This window comes from Erythrolamprus reginae, chromosome 6, assembly GCF_031021105.1.
Source record: "Erythrolamprus reginae isolate rEryReg1 chromosome 6, rEryReg1.hap1, whole genome shotgun sequence".
Classification (NCBI taxonomy): Eukaryota; Metazoa; Chordata; class Lepidosauria; order Squamata; family Dipsadidae; genus Erythrolamprus; species Erythrolamprus reginae.
Genome location: NC_091955.1, coordinates 56,290,098 through 56,311,932, shown reverse-complemented (window position 1 = coordinate 56,311,932; position 21,835 = coordinate 56,290,098). Strand labels below are relative to the sequence as shown.

Sequence of the window (21,835 nt, the reverse complement as noted above, 5' to 3'; positions counted from 1 at the left end):
ACATTTAAGCTGTACATAACTTAGTAGGAAGAAAATAATAAAAAAGTGAATGAGTCACTTGGTTGAAAACTTGTGGCTGAACTAACGCTTGAGGGTTATTTGTTAGATCTTGCTAAAGGCTTATGAAGTGAGTTGGGGAAATGAAAGGTCTGTTTGCAATCTGGACATTGTTTAGAATAATGTCTCCCTTTAGAAGTCAGTTGTTTGTGCTATAGCAGAGCTTGAACTTTTCTTCAGTTGCTTAAAGGGGTTATCTCTCATTCCATGGAGAGAACAGATGGGTTGTCTTTTACCATTTTCAGCCTCCACCTGCATTTGATTAGAGACAGCAGCAATTTTACATACCCCATGCCAGAATACTATGATGACATAGCAGCTTCAGACAACAACGTGACTAGGATCCCCCCCCCTCAAATGCTTGAATCACAGAGGATCTGGCAGCCAGTTACCATCTGACACTGTTTATAGCATATATTGTTCGATCCACTCCCTTACTGAATCTGCTGTGGGAATTAAAGCAAGCAGTTTCAAGTCAGAAAGGTAAGTTCTCTTGCATGTTTTAAATACTTAGAATCAAGCAACTGAAAAAAGCAGCACTGAAAATACAACTCACCTTTGTCAGTTTGCAGATTGGACACAACTGTTGTGAATTTATTTTCTGAGTTTATGGTAAAACGCTCTTCATATTTTGGGGTTTACTGTTGCACTTCTTTGCAAAATTTAATCACTACCAGAAGAGCTACTGCATACCATAGGGATGAACACAACATCTATCTAATAAATATTTCTATTTATTAGCAAGAATTCTTATATTAAATAGGTGGATTACTCTGAAAATTGCATTGATAAAACAATAGTCCATGTTACTGAAAAACATCAAAACTATTAAATGTTATTTATCTAAAAATGTACATGTTAATTAAACATATATAGAACTGCAATGATGGTTTTAGTGTGAAACTTTGAAAAAGAAAAGTGTACAGAATAAGATTACTTCTTTGTAACTGCTAATTAAAAATATTTTTTTCCATTTGAGGGGAGGTGCCCTATGACAATTGTAGCAGTTGCATGTAAATTTTTAGCAGATGTTCACAGGAATATTTGTATATTTGTACTAGACATTTGTATTACAGAAATGTCTGTATACTCTGCTAACTTCTGGTTCCTGATGATCTTTAAGGAAATAATATACTCATTTAAACAAGTTTATGAAATGTATACAGAGCAAAGAAGGGTCTCACAAATTTCAGAAAGTATAATCTTGCATGAAATGATTATCCTTGATTATTATTTTTTTGCCTTCATAGATTATTCACATGATTAACCAATGCAATACTGCACTTCTAGTTGGATAAATATTACTATATTAGCATCTTGAAGCAAATCTTTCTTAAGTCTGAAAAATTATAAAACTACTCTACAATATTGTGAAATGTTTATTACTTTATTAATCTTTTCTATAGAGTTGCTTATCAGTCTGTAGTGCAATAAGTCAAATATAAGTATAAGATAGTTCAAATAGATCAAAAACATATAAGAAATATTTCCAATACCAAAGTGTGTAATTCCAAATGAAGCATTATTTTATTATATTTCTATAGTTTTCTTTTAAATAGAAACAGGAAATGTTGCTACACTGTAAATGGAAAGATTGTAAAGTATCTCTGATCAGCCAATTCAGATCAGTATACTGTAACTACAACTATGGCTATTAATTTACAGTTTAATGCTATGTTCTTATAGAAAGACATTTACCATTGAAATCTGCACAATGAGACCTACACTACAACTAATAGGGCTCTTTCCAGTATCTCCAACAGTAGTTCAATTATATAAAACAATATTATTTTCATCCTATATATATTTGATATATAAATCCGCAAGCCACAGAATTGCCTGATATGCGCAAACATTAGACAAATTCAGATATTCCATAAATATATGCCAAAATGCATAATTATTCACTGATCAAAACTAAAACTTTTGTTATTATATATTTAATTATAATCTACCATATTATTTCAACTCCCACCCCCACCTCCATTTTTTATTACAACTGACATTATTACTATTTATGATATTTTGTAATTCTTCTCTAGTAGAAATATAGCATCTTAGACAAAATGGTATTTTCTTTTAGTTCATTAACTTTTACCATCCTTTTCCATTCAGAGAATTGGGGAAATGCACTGCTCAAAAAAAATAAAGGGAACACTTAAAAAAGCAAAATATAACTTCAAGTAAATCAAACCTCTGTGAAATCAAACTGTCCACTTAGGAAGCAACACTGATTTACAGTCAATTTCACATGATGTTGTAGACATGGAATAGTTGTACAAATGAAATATTCAATGAGAATATTTCATTCATTCAGATCTAGGGTGTGTTATTTGAGTGTTCCTTTTATTTTTTTGAGCAGTATAGTTTTGGGGACATTAATGTAGGAACAAGATGTCCTTCCATAAAAATATAACTGGCAAAGAAATCAAGTGATACAATATTATGTTTAAGTATACCCATCCATTCAAATCCAATTGTGATAGCTTTACTTCAAAGATGTAAATTTCATTATTGTCTATTTTTCTAATACTAAACCTCATACCACAAACATCTTCAATGGGATAATTGCATGTGGGGTTGGTGGTTCTTATGGACTCTGAAGCCAATACATCTTTCAGTATTTAATAGAGTTATTTTTTGGCTGAGGATGAAAGAACATTATGGCTTTATACTGACAACTGAGTAAACTACATCCACCCCTCCCTCTCTCAGTGTTGGCCAAACCTATTACAAATTTTTGGAAGATGCTAGAATAAAACTAGACTCATTGCATTCTGAGGAAATAAAAGAGAAGTTAAGAGCAAGAGGATATCCATTTCATGAGAGAAAGTCTATTTGCATACTATTGAATATGGTCCTTGTCCTAATGTTCATAAGAATTGCAAATATCCAGTCAGTTTCTTGTATACAATTATTTACATAAGTCTCTGCTTTTTCATTAAAGTATTAAATTTATTATTCCATATATAGTCTTCATTGAGCAAAAAGCATTAAATCATCTATAATAATAATTAGAAAGTGCAAATTGCTTTAAAATACTTGAAAATATAGAAGGGCAAAAAGTTCCTTGTGATTATTTATTTATTTACATTTGTTATCACTACCCACCTCTAATAGACTATAAGTGGCATACACAACCAAAAAATCTATAAACCCCATAAAAACAAATCTGTGAATGTAAGTATTTTTTTAAAAAAAGAAAATATGTGGGTGTTCCCAAACCACACAATATAAGCAGATGCATTTTTTTAAAATAATACTGACAATAGCTCAATATAGGATTTACCTATAGGCATATATTTTACGAATTTCACTGTAAAACAGGGAAATATTTATTTATTTATTTATTTATTTATTTATTTATTTTATTAAATTTGTATGCCGCCCCTCTCCGTAGACTCGGGGCGGTTCACAACAGTGATAAAAACAGTACATAGTGACACATCTAATAATTAAAATCTAAAATAGCAATTATACATATAAAAAATCTAAAAAAACCCAGTAAATAAAAACATACATACAGTCATGTTGTGCACAGAAACTACATAGGCAAGGGGAAGATGTCTCAGTTCCCCCAAGCTTGACGACAAAGATGGGTTTTGAGGAGTTTATGAAAGGCAAGGAGGATGGGGGCAGTCCTAATCTCCGGGGGAGCTGATTCCAGAGAGTCAGGGCCATCACAGAGAAGGCTCTCCCCCCTGGGTCCTGCCAGACGGCATTGTTTAGTCGATGGGACCCGGAGAAGACCAACTCTGTGGGACCTAACCGGTTGCTGGGATTCGTGCGGCAGAAGGCGGTCTCATAGATAATCTGGTCCGGTGCCATGAAGGGCTTTATAGGTAATGACCAACACTTTGAATTGTGACCGGAAACTGATCGGCAACCAATGCAGACTGCGGAGTGTTGGAGTAACATGGGCATATTTGGGAAAGCCCATGATTGCTCTCGCAGCTGCATTCTGCACGATCTGAAGTTTCCGAACATTCTTCAAAGGTAGCCCCATGTAGAGAGCATTACAGTAGTCAAACCTTGAGGTGATGAGGGCATGAGTGACTGTGAGCAGTGACTCCCGGTCCAAATAGGGCCGCAACTGGTGCACCAGGCGAACCTGGGCAAACACCCCCCTCGCCACAGCTGCAAGATGTTTCTCTAATGTGAGCTATGGGTCAAGGAGGACGCCCAAGTTGCAGACCCTCTCTGAGGGGGTCAATAATCCCCCCCAGGGTTATGGACGGACAGATGGAATTGTCCTTGGGAGGCAGAACCCACAGCCACTCCGTCTTATCCGGGTTGAGTTTGAGCTGTTGACACCCATTCAGACCCCAACAGCCTCCAGGCACTGGCACATCACAAAGTAAGCCATTATTACATTTAATAATGTAATTATTAAATGTAATAATGGCTAAATGGCCATAGTCCACTTAGAATATATTGCTGATTCACAGTGCAGCAGTTTGATTAATTATAACCATAATTAGTTATGGTTATAATTATGTTTCCATGTAACATCAGTATTTTGAGAGTAGGCTACTTAATATTTGACTTTCAGGTGTAATTCTAAGTGCTGGTTGCCACCCTTAAAGGTCTATATCAATGATGGCCATCCTTTTTTCACTCGGGTGCCAAAAGAGCATGAGTGTGCACTATCGCACATGTGTGAGTTCCCACACACATAATTCAATGCCTGGGGAGGGCGAAAACAGCTTCCTCCACCCCCAGAGGCCCTCTGGAGACCAGAAATTGCCTGTTTCCCAACTTTTAGTGGGCCCAGTAGGCTTGGGTTTCACCTTCCCCAGGCTTAAAAGACTTCCCTGGAGCCCATCCCCCAGGAGGCTCTCTGGAAGCCAAAAGTGCCCCCCAAGAATGTACAAGCCAAAAATCAGCTGGCCAGCACACACATGCTCATTGGAATTGAGCTAGGGCAATGGCTCATGTGCCAGCAGATATGGCTCCACGTGCCACCCGTACTATAGGTTCACCAATAAACCCAATTAAACTAACATGTAATTATTAATATATTAAATTAATGATATAATATAGTGAATATGTATTTCGTTATTAATCCCTTAAATCAGTAACATGACAAGCTACATTTCAGTTAGAAGTTAGTGAAAATAAATTTGTAATTGTTTTTCTCATCAAAGTTCACAGACCTCCAGAAATATATTTGTAGACCTATACTAACAATCCCTGCTTTTGAACTTCCTACCTAATATGAAAATGAGTTTATTTGCCAATGTAAGGAAAAACCTGATGCTATACAAAACCTGAATATTGGAATTAATATGAAATTAAAGGGAAGAAGACTAATTATGCATTCATGTCTAACTCATTTAAAATAACTATTGAAACAGATTTCTAAAGATAACTCATCTAATGATAGCAACATAATTAACTGAAAAAAATGTAATGTATAGTTGCTTCTGCCAGCTTAAGTATAGATTGATTTTGGTTACTGAGTTTAAGCTACCAATAGCTTACACTTATTGAAGCTGCATAAAATGGTTCGTGTAAATTGAACAAAATACTATTCTGCCAAATGCTGAAACAAAATCCTTTATCAAACATTAACAAATCAGTTCTAAACCCAAGACCATGGCCAGCATCTTATTTAGAATAACATGAATGGGATCAGAGTTAGCAGATTGATGTGGAATGAGATCTTGAAGTAAATATCAAAATTCAAAGATCAGTTTATCCACTGTGAGAAAGGCCAATAGCATAATAGGAATAATAAGAAAAAAGTATTGCAATTTAGGAGACCCAATATTTTAATGTCCTTATATAAATGATGTGATTGTATCCAGAATATTGTGTGCAGGTTTGCTAGCAATACCTCAAAAAGGAAATAGTGGAACTAGAGAAGGTTCCGAGGAGGCCAACAAGATAAGATATGATTGAGGTATACACAATTATGTATGCCATGAAAAAAAGGGATACATTTCCCAAAGTATTCAAATCAGAGGTTATCCAATTAAAGTAAAAACTGGAACAATCAGGAAACATTTTTTTCACAATGCACATAATTCAGTAGTAAAATTCACTAGTATAGGATGTGGTATAGCTACCACATTGTCTGGAAAGAATTTGGATCAATATATAGAAATCTAGCCTTTATGGTGGTCTTATGATATGCTGGGAGAGAAATTTGCTTCTTTCTATGGACAGTTACCTATTCTGAGAATTAGTCCATACTGGACTAGATGGGCCAGAGATATGATCCATTATTGTATTGATTGTGTTGTTATGGTCATAGTCAATCAATACATTTCACATATAGATGCCGAGGCCAGTTTCCTTCCTTTGGCATCTGAATTTAACTGAGCCTGAGTAATAAGGGAAGACAATACTGGGAGCCACCCCACCAGTCAGAATTTATAAAACCACCGACTGTGGTTTTTCCTTTCTTAAAATAGAGATTTTGTCTAAGATCAAATGATGGGTTCATTCAAAAGGTAGTATAAGAATGCTTCCCAGAGAAGTGGGATATCAATCTGGTGAATGTGATCCCGAATGAATTTATTTACAAATTAGTTCATTCAGTTAATTATATATTCAAAAAAATGGAAAAATATAAGAATAAATTTCTTGGATCAAGTTTAGCATTTTGTTTCTCACAGGCCAATGATGGAGACAAATTGCTGTCCCACCATTGTTCTCTTCAACTCATATCTGGGAAGTCTCCAAACCACAGATAGCATCAAGTTTCAAAAATAGTAGTCCTTTATAGACTTGATCATAAATATATTAAATCCTATTTCTTTATTTAATTTAAATACCACCCAAATTGTATGATTCCTGACAGCTTCAAAGTGAAAGTATATCAATCTATCTAGATTAGGTGGCCATCACTACATCTCATGATAAAATACCCGAAGTATTCATTGTGTTCTTTTCATGGTCTCACTATCCTTCTAAACGGTGAAGGGCTACCAAAATTTTTACTACCACACTGTGGGCGTGGCTTTTACAAGATGCCCTGCATTTACTTTCAACATCTTTCAGTGCAAATTGGGTGCTCTGGGGTGGAGCTCCATTTTCGCTACCCCACTGCATCCCCCCCCATCTGGGCAGCAGCCCACCCCTACTTTTAAATAGCTATGCTGGATGGTGTCTTGTGCTAGCATTTTGAGAAGCAGAAAGACAGAACTCTACTTTTCTATTTTTCTTGTAATATGCATGATTTCATTTAAAAAACAATATTCCATTTAGAAGCCCTTTTTTGAAGCTAAAGAATCCCAAATATGCCAGATGACGGGGTTCCAGAAAACATCCCTAAATAAAACTCTGATGCTGGACGTTCCTCAAAGATCCAATTTATTGGAGATGTCATGTGGGGAAACCCAAATCTGAAAGCTTCCAGGTTTTCCCCACCCAATTGAAAGTTCCCAACCCTGATCTACAACCAAAAAGTTCATCACATGGTCCAACTAAATCTTCACGTTCAACTGGATACAATCTCCTAGGCTAAAATCTGTGGCAGTCAGGAAGCAAAAGGAAAAATAGCTTCCAAAACTGACACCAGCCTTTCCTTCTAAAACATCTATTGGATCTTATCATAATATTTTCTCCAGCATTATATTATTTTCCAGATATGATGAGCAGACATATACCCATTTTTCCAGATGCAAATATACATCATATTCATATGAAGGCATTAAAACATGTCATTAATAAGTAATTCCTTTCATAATAAATGCATTGAACTCTATTCGAGGTTTCTTTCTGCCAGTTTTCTATTACCTTAGCACAAGTGATTACATAGAGTAAAGTGTACACACAGACAAAGAAAGAGAAAGTGAGTTATGAGTATATTTTTCTCTTTGTGTATGCATATATTTGTTTATGAATTTCCTTTTTGTTTTCTTTTAACTGAAATTAATCACTGTGCTGGATTTATTGAACATGCTCACCATAAAATAAATGATGAATCATCATTTTGCAGCCATTAGGTTTTGATGGATGACCCAGTAGGTAGACTGCCAAGTAAACTACTTAGCAACATGTGTATACCTTCCATGTATTCCCTCCTCCATAAATAGAACTATTTTTACCCATTTTTGGAAAATAATGGTTGGCCCAAAGGACCTATTTTCTAAAACTCTAGGAGTTTTCAGTCAACTTTTTAGCAATTAGAATTGTTAACAATATATTAATTTTTCTGTACTTTCATATAAAATTCATATCACTTATATATAATAATAACATTATATAAAGTTTATTTTCCATATAAATATTTAATAACCATTGCCAGGTCATATCAGAAGTTTACAGTTATATTATTTAGTCATTCACGAAAGCTGTAAATAATTAATATAACATTGTAATAATAACCTATACATATAAGCATAATAAATACTTCAGTTTTCAAAAAGTTATAACATTTTTGTTAATACTCTATACAAAACAGTTGGGTTTACAATATATAAACAAGCTAACAATGAATGTTTGTTTCTATTGAAGTACTATAGCTTTAAGAGATGGTGTTGCAAATTGCCATAAGAGGAAAGCATGATTCTTTCTCTCTGCTCTCTCTGTTCTTTCTATTGATTCACTGTGACTGATGAAGTGAGCTCTGCGTGTTCAATAATAGTTTGATGCATTTATAAGCTTTGTACGGAGAAGGGCGGCATACAAATCTAATAAATAAATAAAATAAATAAAAAAATAAGCTGTAATCAGTGAAGGGCTGCAAAAAACTTTACTGCCACACTGTGGGTATGGCTTATTTTGTGGGTGTAGCTTCCTGGCCATGTGACCAGTGTGAGTGGCTTGATGATCATATGACTGGGGAGTGGCTTAAAGGTCATGTTAATAATGTACAAAGAGCATGTAAAAATGTTAGTTTAGCTATGGCAAGTGTATATAAAATGTAAACCATGATTTGTAAGTAATTGATAGTGGAGCAACACAATGCATAACTAGCAATAGAGAAAAGTTTGTCAACATGACTAGAAGTAACTAAGAGGGGTGGCATACAAATCTAAATAATAATAATAATAATAATAATAATAATAATAATAATAATAATAATAATAATAATAATAATAATGCAGCATTAACTAATGGCAGGAAAATGAAAGCATCTGGAGAAGGTAATGCATATTGTTCATGGTTAAATGAGATTTTACCAGTGTTTTATATATACGTAAACTAATATATAATCTGCTATCTGTTAGGGTTCTGGTAAATGCAGGATATGTTGTAACATTTGAGAGTGATAAATGTAAAATTGAAAGGCAAGGAAGAAATGTTACTGCAAGGAAAATATTTTGTTTGTGCATAATGGCAATCCATTAAGTAAGTCTAACTCAGTTTTTGTTAACAAAAATCTACATGATAATTGTATCCATCTACTCCATAGGTGTATGGAATATATGAATTTTAAAGTTTTGAAGAAAAATGTTGGGCTGGCTAATGGTATCAAACTAAAACCTTGTACAAAATATTTAAATTGCAATGCTTGTAATGAGGAAAAGAGCAAGATAACTCCTACAAACAGATTCAATGGATTAAAACTAAAGAACCTTTAGAGATAGTATTTGCTAATATCATTGATTCCAAGAAACCTAGTTTAGGTGGAGCATGTTATATGATCATCATTCCAGATTTGGTTTCTGTTATCTGACGAAATCTAAAGCAGAAACGTACCAACATTTCTCCAATTGAATAAGAAAGTTATAGGTGTTGTTACTGATAATGGTTCAGAGTTTACAAGTAATACATTTGTAAACAGGTTGCAAAGAGCTGGAATAGAACATAGGCATTCTTTTCCTTATAGATCTCAACATAATATTTATGTTGAGAGGAGAGATCAAACACTGCAAGCTATTATTAGAATTATGATTTCTGATTCTGGTTTGCCAGACCAGCTTTGGGGTGAAGCTCTTATGTGTGCTAACCCTGTTCTTAATAATATAGTTAATGCAACAACTGGAAAAATACCATACACTTGGTGGTATGGAAGGAAGCCTGATTTAAGTTGTTTGCATATGTTTGGTGCACCAGCTTCAGTTCATATTCCTATTCAAGTAAGAATAAAAGGACAACGTAGAGCAAGGCTATTATATTTTGTTGGCTATGGAAAAAATCATAGGGCATTTTAGATTTTGGGAGAAAGGCAGTGAAGGACTACCAAATTTTTTACTACCACATTATGGGCTAGATAGTAATACAATTAGTAGATATGTTGAAAATAATGTTGAAGAGAACTCTTCAATAGAGCAATAGGATAATCCTCTGTGAATGGCATTAGAGATCTGATAGAGGAAGTAAAATAGAAGTAAAGGGAGTGGAAATTCCTAGTACAAGTACCGTACTGATTTGCCTAGGAGAGTTACTAGAGAAAGACCACCTGATAGATTTCAGGCTAGTATTGTTTGCCAAGGGAATGTAAAACCTTCTAATTTTAATGAAATAAGGTTGAATCCTAAAAAGAATAAAAAAGCTTGGCAGAAAGCAATGGATAAGGAATTAACATCTTTAAAGGATCTTCGGATATGAGGATGTGAAGTTACCACCAGGTGAACGTGCAATACGTTGCATTTGGGTTTATAAATTAAAGATTGGTGTGGATGGCACTATTGCCCATAAAGCAAGATTAGTTGGGGATTTGCTCAATCAGATAAGGATTATGAAGTATTTGGACCTAGTTTGAGAGCAAATACTTTGTACTTTTGTACTTTGAGCAAATACAATGTGCTTTAAGAGCATATTGGTGTGGGTAGCCAAGAATAGATGTATTGTAAATCATGTAGATGTTGAAACTGCATATCTACATGCACCTTTACAACATATCATTTATATGAAAAAGCCATTAGGTTTTAAAGATAATGGAAAAACTGATTATTGGAAATTTTAAAAAGTCTTTATGGTTTAAAGCAATCAGGTTATGAATGGAATAAGTGTATTATAAAAGAATTAGTCTATGGGTTTTAAGATAGCTGATCCTTGTTTATTTCAGAGAAAGAAAGATGGCTTGATTTCTCTGTTGCTATTATTTACAGATGATATAACAATTATAACAAAGACTGAACAAGAAGCAAATGATATTGTTTCTGAATTGCAGAGGAAGTTCAGGATTAGAAATTTAGGTGAGATTAAACATTATTTGGGTCTTGATATAATAAAGACAAATGGAGGTTTCAAAATTTTGTTAGCTAAGAAGATTAACCAATTGTTAAAAAGATATAACATGGAGAAATGTAAAACTGCTAAGACGCCAATGGACCAGGGATTTACACCTAGTAATATTAAATGTCCTTTATTTGATAAGGAAATATATCAACCTCTAATTGGTAGTCTCTCATATTTGAATAATTGGCCTAGACCAGATATATCTTACATTGTAAATCAATTGGCTAGAGGTAATGCTGAACCAAATGAAAGACATTGGCAAGCAGCTAAGTGAATACTTAGATATTTAAAACATATGTATCTGTGATACATTGAATAATGACACACATGTCCTGGATATCTTCTGGAATTCCACATTTCCTCTGTGCATGCCCTTGATAACTCAAGGATCATTCTGCACACCCCTTAACAGTTTTTCTCAAAATAGGCCCTATCCTGAAAATAAGCCCAGGCATGTTTTTATGCGTGCACCTAATATAAACTCTATCCCCAAAATAAACCCCATTAAGAGCCTGTGTATCTGGCTGGCTGCCCATTCCATCTGGTTGCTCACAGTGCAACGGCCACAAAGTGATGCAGGGTAGTGGGGGAGCAGCCCCTTGAGCACTGCACTTACTTATCTCAGGGCCCCCACAGCCAGGCCATCCATGTCCCAACACCTCTCTTGTTGTGGCAACACTAGCAACCAGGTACAGCAGGAGACCGCGTGTCCACCAGCCCACTTCTTCTGCTCAAATACAGATATACCATATTTTTTTGAGTATAAGACACACCTTTTTACTCACCAAAACAGGGTGTTTGGCCAATTGTTGGGAGGTAGGTCTTTTTTGCTTTTTTTCCTCCCCCAAAACTAAGGTGAGTCTTATACTTCAGTGCGTCTTATACTCTAAAATATGGTAGATACAAAGAGTTAGGGGTAATGATTTCTGACAGTCTCAAAATGGGTGAACAGTGCAGTCAGGCGGTAGGGAAAGCAAGTAGGATGCTTGGCTGCATAGCTAGAGGTATAACAAACAGGAAGAGGGAGATTATGATCCCGCTATATAGAGTGCTGGTGAGACCACATTTGGAATACTGTGTTCAGTTCTGGAGACCTCATCTACAAAAAGATATTGACAAAATTGAACGGGTCCAAAGACGGGCTACAAGAATGGTGGAAGGTCTTAAGCATAAAACGTATCAGGAAAGACTTAACGAACTCAATCTGTATAGTCTGGAGGACAGAAGGAAAAGGGGGGACATGATCGAAACATTTAAATATATTAAAGGGTTAAATAAGGTTCAGGAGGGAAGTGTTTTTAATAGGAAAGTGAACACAAGAACAAGGGGACACAATCTGAAGTTAGTTGGGGGAAAGATCAAAAGCAACATGAGAAAATATTATTTTACTGAAAGAGTAGTAGATCCTTGGAACAAACTTCCAGCAGACGTGGTAGATAAATCCACAGTAACTGAATTTAAACATGCCTGGGATAAACATATATCCATCCTAAGATAAAATACAGAAAATAGTATAAGGGCAGACTAGATGGACCATGAGGTCTTTTCTGCCGTCAGACTTCTATGTTTCTATGTTTCTAGTTATATTTTGTTTTGTTCTTCTAATATGTTTCTTATAACAATGTTGAGGTAACTCTATGTTTTTTATCTCCTTTAACAGAAATAATCCTGACTGCAAAGATGTATCTGACTTCTCTTCCTTTCTTCCTTTTTTTGATCAGCGGCATCTTCTGTCAATATGATTATGAGCCTGAGCCAGATTTTGGTTATCATTTTTCAATGTTAGAGCTATCAACTGCAGTCTGTGCACCAGAATGTATTTGCCCCATAACTTACCCCACAGCCATGTATTGTGATGATCTTAAACTGAAGAGTTTACCCATTATTCCTAAAGGAATCAAATACCTGTATCTCCGCAATAATCTGCTTGAAGGCATACAAGATAATGCTTTTGAGAATGTGACCGACCTGGAGTGGCTAATCCTAGACAATAACCAACTGAAAAATTCCAATATTAAAGGCAAAGTCTTTGCCAAATTAAAGAATTTAAAAAAGCTGCACATCAATCACAACAATTTAACTGAAGTTGTTGGGCCACTTCCCAGTTCTCTGGATGAGCTGCAACTCACTCATAACCAGATTTCCAAAATCACCCCCAATACACTCGAGGGACTAGTGAATCTGACTGTCATTCACCTACAGAACAATGAACTAACTGAAGGTACACTCTCTGGAGTTTTTAAAGGCTTAAAATCACTCTTGTATCTGGACTTGAGCAATAATAAACTGACTAAACTGCCTCCAGGAATGCCTAATAATTTATTGATGCTGTATTTTGATAATAATCAGATTAGTGGCGTTCCTGAGCAGTATTTCCAGGGTTTAAACGTACTTCAGTATTTACGTCTTTCTCACAATAAGCTGACAGATTCTGGAATACCAAGCAATATTTTCAATATCTCTTCACTTGTGGAGCTGGATCTCTCCTATAATCAGCTAAAGAACATTCCAACAGTCAATGAGTACCTTGAAAACTACTACCTCCAAGTCAACCAAATTACCAGTGAGTAATATTTCCATTAAAAGAAGAGAAGAGAGAAGGGTGTTGGTAATAGTTAAATGAGATTATCTTATTTAATTCTCATATAACCATTTCATCCCAGACTTTATGTTAATTCTGTTTCTTTAAAAGTAATAGCTATCATAGCTTTATTTGAAAACACTTGGACACAGATTAGGGAACTAGTATAGGTATTAACCACATTATATTCTCTTACTCTCAACAAGAGATTAAATAAACATATTAAAACATCATTAATATAATTCTTTCAATATTAATTCAATGGGAAAAAATATGAAGTAGAAACTGGAAGTCACATATTTAATGATTAGCTATTTCCACTATCAAACAAGCATGGCATAAAAAGACAGTGAGAAAAAATAAACGGTTGAAGAACCAGTGAAAAGGACGTCAAAATTATTTCTTCATACTTATCCGAGAATAGCTTTATTGCCCAGGTGTGATTGGACACACAAGGAACTCGTCTTTGGTGTATATGCTCTCAGTATATATAAAAGAAAAGATACATTTGTCAAGAAATTGTTTGGTGCCTGTGTGTCTATCCTTGGTTCATTGCGAACTACCTTTACACCAATTAACTGGCAGTACTCTAGTGGCTGGCTCTTCCAGACTCAGTTTTGCCTCACCTTGCCTCGTGTTGTGATGCCTCATCTTTGGCCAGGTCCAGGGCCTGCTTTGCCTCCTTTTCACATTCAAATGAAGCTAGATCTACCCCCAAAAAAGTGGTATCCATTTATCTACTCACAATATTGAATTTGTTCAATATGTTGGATGGGCAGGAGCTAGGGATTGAACAAAGGGAGCTCACTCAGTCTCATGGAGATGAGTTTAAACTGTTAGAGTGCAGACCATTCTTGGCCAGCAATTCCAACATCATTAAGCCTTTCTGCCACCACATCCTGCATAAGGGTGGAAAAAATCACATGACATACAGACCAAACATAGAGTAAATGTATCCTAGCTGCAATAGGCACATTTCACTATATTATAGCACAGTAAAATAAATGAAGCTTGTAATCAATACCATGAATTGGTATCGTAGCATCTGTTTGTCTCATAGCTTAAAATTTAAAGCTCTTACTTAGGTTATGTTTTTGTGTTTTAATTTTTCAGGTCAAAACTTTAAGCATAATGTCTGATATCTGGCTGTAATATAACATGTATATAACCTATAGCAGGGGTGAGTTCCTCCCGGTTAGGACTGGATAGCAACCCACTGGTGATGTCACTGAAATGGATCAACTGGTACTAGTTCATGGGTGCCACCATATTTTTTTTGGTGTGATTATATTTGTGATTTTTTTTACTGTTTGAAATATTTTCCTGATCTGCTGCTTGTAAAGGGACCTCCCTCCCACCTCCAAGTCTATACTTATCTTAATTCCTTCGCCTGACGCACTGCTGATTAGCAACTGAGCTGTGTTTCGGGTTTATTCTGCCTACAGAGCAGGTGTTGATGTAAAATTGCACATGGGGACGTGCACATGTGTGCGATTGGGGCAAGCGTGTGCAAAACATTGCAATGTAAACTGGTGGCAAAGGTAATGGTGGAACCCACCCCTGTCTTATAGGAAATCAAATTTAACTAGCTGAAGAAACTAAAATGTGCTTACAGAGGTGGGCTGCTAAAGTAGAACGGTGACGTGTGCTTGCCCCTGTGGCTCTGAGTGCTAGTGGAAGCAAAAAACCATGCCAAAACACAGGCACACCTGCATCTCCACGTGCGATTCTGCTATCAGCACAGCTGCAGTAACAGAATTGTACTGGACTCCATTAGCAAACATCACCATTCCACCTTAGCAGCCCACCTCTGACTCCTGACATTAGTTAAATTTGAAAATATCCTAGGCTGATTGTGAAAGTTATATTCTAATATTATGTTATTTACATTACAGAATTTTCAGTGCACAGCTTTTGTAAGGTTGTTGGGGTACTAGCCTATTCCAGGGTATCTCATCTGCGTCTGGATGGAAATAATATCACAAGAGCTGATCTTCCTCAGGAAACGTACAACTGTCTCCGAGTGGCCACTGAAATTTCTTTGGAATGATTTATACGATTCTTTCTCTCATGATGCTATAGTAATACTTTAGTACCAAAACTCCTATGGTATAAGATCTTTTGTTTTGTTAATAAACAGAATTATTGTGTGGTGGGTTTTTTTAATGTGTATATTCTAGAATGCCTGTGATGCAGATTTTTTTTGTAAAGCTAGAAAGTCCCATAGATTGTGGACAAAAATGTTATCATGTTTATTTCTTAAACTGTTTTATTAACACAGCTATATACAGCCTGAGTTTGAAAAGGATTTTTTAAAAAAAAGCACTGGTGCATGCTCACAATAAACACATACCCCTTTCCTTGTGGGTGTGAACTTCTACTCAGGTTTGCAGAAGTCAGGCATTTTTTCATCAAGATAGTATATTTAGTACTTAGGGCTGGACCAGATATGTACAGTAGTTCACACTTCAAAATAAAATCTCTCCTGTTTTATACTTTTGATTACATTACATAAAACAATTCAATATAACTATATAAATTCTATATATATAAAGGAAAATAAAATTAAATGTTACAGTCAACATATTCATGTGAAGAATTAAGAAAATAGCGACATGTTAAAGTTTTTATTTTATTAACGCATTTTATTTTGTTCTATGGAGGTCAGTTTAAAACTTTAAAGGAATTGTATTTTACAGTAAAAATACTATTATTGTTATGCTCTTATTTCTGCATGCTATATTAAATGACTTTAGAAAATAAAAAACAGCAAAAAAAAATATGGAGTTTATATTATTGTGAAAAAAGATTTATATTTTTTAACAATGTAGATTGATGCAAACTAAAGGTTCTTTTTAAAAAAACTTTGGTGAATGTAATTTTACATTAGTTAGTTTTTAAAGTTTTTAAAGATTCTTCAAGCAAAACTTTTAAATCAGGGTTTGAATTTTGCCATGTCCTGGAGAATGCCTATACCCAGGGGTGGGCTGGGTGGACGGTGGGGAAGGCATTGGGGTAGCAAAAATGGAGCTCCACTTTGGAGCACCCAATTTGCACTGAAAGATGTTGAAAGAAAATGAGGGCATCCTGCATAAGCTACACCCACAGTGTGGTAGTAAAATTTTTGGTAGCACTTCACTGCCTATACCCATAGCCATTCTCCAGTACATATAGACTGTAATTTGCAAATTACCATTATAAGAATCCCTAAAATCTATAAAATGCAGATTCCACAGGGAGAACATTTATGTCATAATTTGCATTGCCAAATTGTATAAGTGAACTGAACAATGGCACTGAAAAAGTGACTTGTGACCATTTTACAAATTAATGGCTGTTTTCCCAACCTACAACCTCTTGGCCATGTGATCTTACACCTTCTTACACCTTCTCCCACCTTTCCTACTACCATCTTCTCCTCCTTCCTTCTTACTTCTCCACCTCTCCTTCTACTCTCTTTCATCCCTTCTCCTTCCTTCCTCCTTCCCCTTCTATTCTCACTCCTTTCTATCCTTCTTACCTACTTCCTCTTACGCTCTCTAAAACCTTTCCTGAATGGAAAATTTAATTACAAAGATTTCTTTTTCTTATTTTTCTCCCCACTAAGAAAAAAAAAAAGCCTCATATAGGTCAAGTTAATAAATACATAGCATCTACTAAATATCATTAATACTAGCTAATTTCATATCTGAAATTTTATTAATCTTATACTGCTTCCTTTGTCTAATTTCACTACCCAGTTTACACCGATTACTTCATTCTCCGATTAACTTTTATTTTTAATGATATTCTTTACTTCCTCTGCTGGTTATTCTTTCTTGCTTAATCGTTGTTCATTACTTTTAAATAATTATGTTAAATTTAAATTTTTAGAAAAAGAAAAATAACTTATTCATTATCCATCACAATATTAATTATCATCATCAGCTATCTTTTCAAATAGACATTAGTCATTCTACATCCCAGATTTCCTAGGATTAACTCATTTCAACCATTGCTATTATAAAACTTCTCTAGCAATACTAATATTTATTTGATAATTTTAAGTTTAATCTATCAAGTTAAAAATATTAATTGTTATTATACAGTATATTCATAAATGCATTTAATTATAAGTAAAAAATCATTATATATTGATCAAATAATGGTGAAATAATCAAATAGCCATTAACCATTTTCTATATGATGCCATCTTCTTAGTCTTCTCCCCCCTCTTTTTTTCTATATCCAATTCCTCGCCCAATTCTTTTTTTCCACTATTGACCCCAATGTGATATTCATATTCAATATAATACTTAATCTGTCCATTTCTAAAATTCTCTCCCCTTTTATCTCCATCATTTTCTAAATCTTCTCTTCACCTTTTTAATAATAATAATTTAATAATAATTTATTAGACTTGTATGCCGCCCCTCTTTGAAGACTCTGGACGGCTCACAACAACAATAAAGCAATATAAGTTAGAAATCTAATAATTGAAACTGTGGCTAAAATCCATTATCTTAAAAAACAAGCAATAGTACACAATCAACAATCAATATTACAATCATAACCACACATAACTTTTAATGGTCAGAAGCAGGAGGCATGTGCTAATTGCCCCATGCCTTTTTCCTTTTTTGTCACTGATAATCCCAATGGAATAATCATTACATTTAGTCTGTTTGTTCACAAAATCCCCTTTGACTATATCCTTCTCTGATTTTCCATCCTCCTCCTCTTCTTCTTTGGATTCAAAAAATTCAATGTAGTCATTGATCTGTCCATTCTCATAGTTCCTTTCATTTTTATCTCCATTGTTGCCTGTGTCTTCTTCCATCTGTTTTTCTCTTTCTGGTTTCCTCTCCACCTTGCTGTTTTGTTTTTTACTATTTGCAATCAAGTTATCAAAACCTTCACTACACTCCAAAACTTAGAAAGACATTAGTCATTCTACATCTCAGATTTCCCAGGATTAACTCATTTCAACCATTGCTAATTATAAATATTTTGCTCTAGCAATACCATTTGATAATTTTAAGTTTAATCTATCAAGTTAAAAATATTAGTTGTTATCATCCAATATATTCATAAATGTATTTAATTATAAGTTTAAAAAATCATTATATATTGATCAAATAATAGTCAAATAATCAAATAGCCATCAACCATTTCCTTTTGATGCCATCTTCTTAGTCTTAACTTTCCCTTCTTTTTTTTCCTTGTAACTCTTTACCCCAACTTCTTCCCCTCTCTTTTTTTCTTTCTATATCCTCGCCCAATTCTTTTTTTCCATTATTGACCCAATGTGATATTCATATTCAATATAATACTTAATATGTCCACTTTAAGTATTAAGAAATCTGTCTTTCCATTTTATAAAGCATCTCTTTAGATCATCAACATGGTCCATTAAAAAAAGTTTTAGATTCCTCTGCTTCAGAAAGATTCATATTCCGAAGCTTTACCGTTCAACAGTCTTCACTATCAATCCAGCTGCCAGCAATTATCTATCTCAGAGCCCAGAAAAGTCCTAATGTTCCCAGTCAAATGTTGGCTGCAGTCCAAACAACCACCAAAATTTTCCAGAGTAATAGTTCCTCCACCCAACAGATGGTGCTCTCACTGGCTCCCCAAGTCCATTCTACCTGTTAGTTAATATACTAAAGTATTTTAAAACAATTCATATTAATTCAGAAATTTCTTAGCTTCATAAATTGAAATTGATTCAGTATAGCAGTATCTCCAAGAGTTCTCAAAAGGTAGGTTTTAACTAATGCTTTCTTTAGCAATTCTTTTCTTCTATAGTCTTCTGTGCTAAACATCAGCTTCTATATTGTTTGTTTGTTTGTTTGTTTGTGACAGTCCAGCTCAATGTATACTCTTGTTTCTCCAGCACTTTTCTTAGTTTCCATTACATTCTGTTATGCCGGGTGTCACGTTACAAGCCCCAATTAAGTTTGAAGTGTAAATTCAAACGCACACTCTCTTGTAAAGAAAACAAATGCAATTTATCACAAAGAAAAAATATGGTCCAAATGCACTTTTATCAACCAAAGTGCTCTTCCACAAACCACAAACTTTGAATGCTGTGATAAGCCAAAACAAAAGCAAAACAGATAAAGGCAGCTGTGATGATGTCACAGCCACCCCACCCCCCTTCAAGAGTCCTCAAGCCAAACTTAACTGTCAATTATTCAAAGAGTCCTGGTAAAATCCTGAAACAGTTCAAAGAGTTCTTGTAAAATCCTGACGTAAAATACAGTTCTCTCTCTCTCCAAACGGATAATCTCCCATGCTTAGAGGCAACAAAACTGGCAATTTATCAGCAGCCCCATTAGCCTAATTGCCCCAGCCACAGGTGTCCCCCCTTATTTCCTATAATAATTGACAGTTGTTCCTTTGACATTAACTTGCAGCTGCAAACATCTATGAATGCCTCCTCTTCTGAATCTAACGATGATTATGATGATGATGGTTCACTAATGGGGTAATTAGCTAATGGGCTGCCTGTAATTACCTCCTTCATGGATCCTACTTAACTTCCAGAATCTTCCCCTGACACAGACGCTTCACTGTTGGAAGCTGTTGGTAGTAAAACCGGTCTCTGATAATGTGAGGATTCTCTCACATCAACCCCCACAGTCCTTGGAGCAGGAGCTGGCCCAGAGCCAACCACAACACATTCCAGGTGACTTCCCATCAGAAATTCCATTCTACCAGTCTGTGAGCCAGACAGTTTGTGGTAAGCCATTTTCTGGTGCTGCTAGTCCAGAGCTGCTTATTGATTCCTGGAAGGGTTGCCATCCCTCCCAGATTGCTGATGGTGTCTCCCTTCTTCCATGGACAGAACAGATGGGTTGTCCTTTACCTTTTCCAGCCCCCACCTGCATTTGATTTGAGACAGCAGCAGTTTTACATAACCCATGCCAGAATATTATGATTACATAACAGCTTCACACAACAGTGTGACTAGGCTTCCCCCACCCTATAATCCTAAATCACAGAGGATCTGGCAGCCAGTTACCATCTGACATTGTTTACAGCATATATTGTTCGATCCACTCCCTTACTGAATCTGGTGTGGGAATTAAAGCAAGCAGTTTCAAGTCAGAAAGGTAAGTTCTCTTGCATGTTTTAAATACTTAGAATCAAGCAACTGAACAAAGCAGTACTGAAAATATACTCACCTTTGTCAGTTTGCAGATTGGACACAAATGCTGGTGTGAATTTATTTTCTGAATTTATAGTAAAATGTTCGTCATGTTTTGTGGGTTACTTTGCAAATTTCTTTGCAAAATTTAATTCTTCCAGAGGAGCTATTCCATACAATAGGGAGGAACACAATATATATCTAATCAATATTTCTATTTATTAGCAAGAATTCTTATATTAAATAGGTGAATTACTCTGAAAATTGCATTGATAAATCAATAGTCCATGTTACTGAAGAACATCAAAACCGTTAAATGTTATTTGTTATTTGTCTAGTACATTTGTACTAGAGAAATATCTGTATAATCTGCTAACTTCTTTATTGTGCTAAACTACTTTACAATATTGTGAAATGTTTAACTAAATCTTAATATACTTTATTAATATTTTCTATGGAGTGTCTTACTAGTCTGTAATGCAGTAAGTCAAAGGGATATGAAAGGAAAGTAGTTTAAATAGATCAGAAATATATATGAAATATTTCCAATACCAAAGCGTGTGATACTAAATGAGGCCTTATTTTATTTATTTCTATAGTTTTCTTTTAAATAGAAGCAAGAAATGTTGCTACACTGTTATAGGGAAGATTATAAAGTATCTCTGATCAACCAATTCAGATCACTGTACTGTAACTACAGCTAAGGCTACTAAATTACAGTTAATACTATGTTCTTATTGAAAGACATTTACCATTGATATCTGCACAATGAGATCTACACTACAACTAATAGGGATCTTTCCAGTATCTCCAACAGTAATTCAATTACCTAAAACAATATTATTTTCACCCTATATATATTTGATATATAAATTTGCAAGCCACATAATTGCCTGATATGCGCAAACATTTAGACAAATTCAAAT

General features: G+C 34.9%; 1 protein-coding gene across 7 annotated transcripts in view; it reads left to right on the top strand.

The window, feature by feature from the left end:
* The first annotated feature begins 426 nt into the window (after positions 1-426).
* LOC139169521 (lumican-like) overlaps positions 427-21,835 on the top strand; it is a 29,539-nt gene continuing 8,130 nt past the window's right edge. The window contains exons 1-4 of one of the 7 annotated variants that reach the window (XM_070755815.1): positions 427-540; positions 11,067-11,153; positions 12,857-13,759; positions 15,673-16,482. In XM_070755815.1, the coding sequence (XP_070611916.1) occupies positions 12,877-13,759; positions 15,673-15,827 (1,038 nt within the window). In that variant the 5' untranslated portion in view covers positions 427-540; positions 11,067-11,153; positions 12,857-12,876 and the 3' untranslated portion in view covers positions 15,828-16,482. Of the gene's footprint in view, positions 541-9,069; positions 9,156-11,066; positions 11,154-12,856; positions 13,760-15,672; positions 16,483-20,336; positions 20,875-21,835 lie in introns of those variants that run through there. The other 6 variants (XM_070755809.1, XM_070755814.1, XM_070755812.1 and 3 more) reach the window with 6 other exon arrangements.